This window comes from Limulus polyphemus, unplaced genomic scaffold, assembly GCF_000517525.1.
Source record: "Limulus polyphemus unplaced genomic scaffold, Limulus_polyphemus-2.1.2 Scaffold3343, whole genome shotgun sequence".
NCBI classification, from domain to species: domain Eukaryota; kingdom Metazoa; phylum Arthropoda; class Merostomata; order Xiphosura; family Limulidae; genus Limulus; species Limulus polyphemus.
In genome coordinates, this window is record NW_013668953.1 from 24,595 (window position 1) to 27,013 (window position 2,419).

General features: G+C 31.7%; 1 protein-coding gene across 1 annotated transcript in view; it reads right to left on the minus strand.

The window, feature by feature from the left end:
- LOC106469183 (mitochondrial import receptor subunit TOM70-like) overlaps positions 1-2,419 on the minus strand; it is a 59,191-nt gene that overhangs the window by 10,740 nt on the left and 46,032 nt on the right. The window contains exon 8 of the mRNA XM_013929648.2: positions 126-350. Within this exon, the coding sequence (XP_013785102.2) occupies positions 126-350 (225 nt within the window). The remainder of the gene's footprint in view (positions 1-125; positions 351-2,419) is intronic.

A 2,419-nucleotide genomic window follows, 5' to 3' on the forward strand; every position in this document is an offset into this window, starting at 1 on the left:
GTGTGTGTGTGTGTGTGTGTGTGTGTGTATTTATTCTCAATTTACTTTGAAAGCAATAATTAGTGGTGTGCCTGCAAAGAAATATGTTTGGAGAAAAACTGACATAGAAATTTCACATCTCTTACCTGTGCATGAAGAAAATAACTTTCGGAACATCTGGGGAACTTTTCGTGAGCTTCTATAAAACCCTTTAGTGCCTCTTCTTTCTGTTTAGAATCATTATATCGCAAACCACATCGATACTGGACGTAACATTTCTGAGCTGTGGCAGAAGGAAAATTTGAGTTCAGAGCAGCACTCTTCTCAAGGTCCCGAAGTGTATCATCTATTCTGTCCATCAACAGCAACACCTGAAGAGATACTACACCTGCACCAGTATTTCATCAACTAAAACTCCTAATACGTTTACACAGTTTACTCCAAAATAACTATTCTTTCCAACAACACTGTTTTATGATGATTCTGGTTTATGTAGTTTCAGTTTTCAAGTCACATGGTTCTTTCTATGAAATGTCAAATGTTGTTTGAAAGTCAAAGTAAGTACTATGTTAGCATATAAATGCATGCTCACGTTCCTTGTTTAGACAAGCTAAATGAAACCAGAAGAATGTATAAAAATGATCTGCTATTTCTACAGATTTTAAGTATTGTGAGCACTAATAAGATAATTTCAAATTCATATTCTTAATTTTATTCAAGATACAAAGTCTGGGAAGAACAAATTTCTGATATTCAAATAATACAGTACAAAAACTTAAATATAAAAATTAATTTAATGCTTTTCGAATAATACAAAATTAATGTAAAAATCTCAATGATAAACTGCAACCCACAGTGAGTTTTCTAAAATCTATATGAAGTAAAAATTAAACAAAAAAACTAAGAAAACAAGTAAAAAAAGGTTAATTTTTATTACAGTAATACCAGTCTAACCTGTACTTTTCTTAGGTGTGATCCCATATGACTAAAATTAATCTTAATGGTTTAATCAATCATTTTACATAGTTAATTTTCAACAAATGTGTATACTGCACTTCAATTGTTTTCATTTTGTAAGCAACATAAATCTTCCTACTGAAAACCGATTAAGGTAAAATTAGTGACAGGGTTAGGAATAAAGCTTTCAATTAAACCTAATAGGGAAAATGTATGTGACAAGGGTTAGGAGGTAAACTTCCAATTATAATTAGGGAAGACATATGTAACAAGGGTTACAAGGTAAAACTTCCAGCTATAATTAGGGAACATGAATGTAACAAGGGTTAGGTGGTGAAGCCTCCAACAGGAACTTGTGAAAAAGAACTTAGGTAACAAGGGTTACTGTAAAAAACTTTAAAATACAAACTAATTAGGAAAAGGACAAATGATGAAGGTTAGTACAAACTAACCAGGGAAAGGGCAAACAATAACTATTCTTTTATGCTTTATAGTAAGCATAAGCGTTTTAATTTCATGATGCTATATAGCACGCAGAATAAAATTAATTTTTATGTAAAATTCTATCACATTTCAAGTTTTAAGCTTTGATGTTAAAAATTATTGGATTAAAAATTTTCTGTAACAGCATGATATTATTACTGCATACTAACTTAACAGTTTTTAATGACTTGGAGGTGAACTAACTTTACAAGAAATGCATTACAGCTGTACAAATGTGGGTTTAATAAGTTTGATTCTACACAAGGTTAACATATTAATAAAAATATTTTGAATATGCAATTCAACAAGTTACATGAAAACACAGCCAAAATAAAGTTTCAGTGGAATGGAATGTATTGGAAACTACATTTTGTAGGTAGTGTAATTTCACTAAATATTCATCACTTTTGGGAAGGACGTGTAAGTCTTTTCCAGCAGAAAATATTCATCCAACTCATATTATAAAGATGTGTTTAGATCAGGAATTTAGAATTTTCAAAACAGGAATATCCCTTTTACTTAATGGCACAGAAAAGCAAAGAAATATGGATCAACTTGGGAATCCATGACCATTCAGACAGTGACCTGCAACAAGTCTACCCCAGTTATGGTAAGCAAAAGCAGTGTTTTATAACAGATGAGAATCCACAAAAGTCATACACATTTTACAAGCATTAGTATGTAACATAATCAAGAAGGATATCCATTTAGAAAATGACACAAGTCATGTGTTAACAAGTTAATTCTGCAACATATCCATTAAACCATTGCATACCTCAAGCAGCTGGAGTATGAAATAAGTAGTCAAGGTGCCAGATGCAGTGCCTAAGAATTTCTGCACAATTAGACTATTAAAATGGATATGCTTTTGACATGACATCCTTATGATGGAACTTTTTTATGCTGCCGTGCTATCATCAAGATGTACAGCCATCAGAAAGAGCATGACCAGATATGGGTACATGAAATCTAATGTTGTGGTGAAGCTCCAAAATTATTT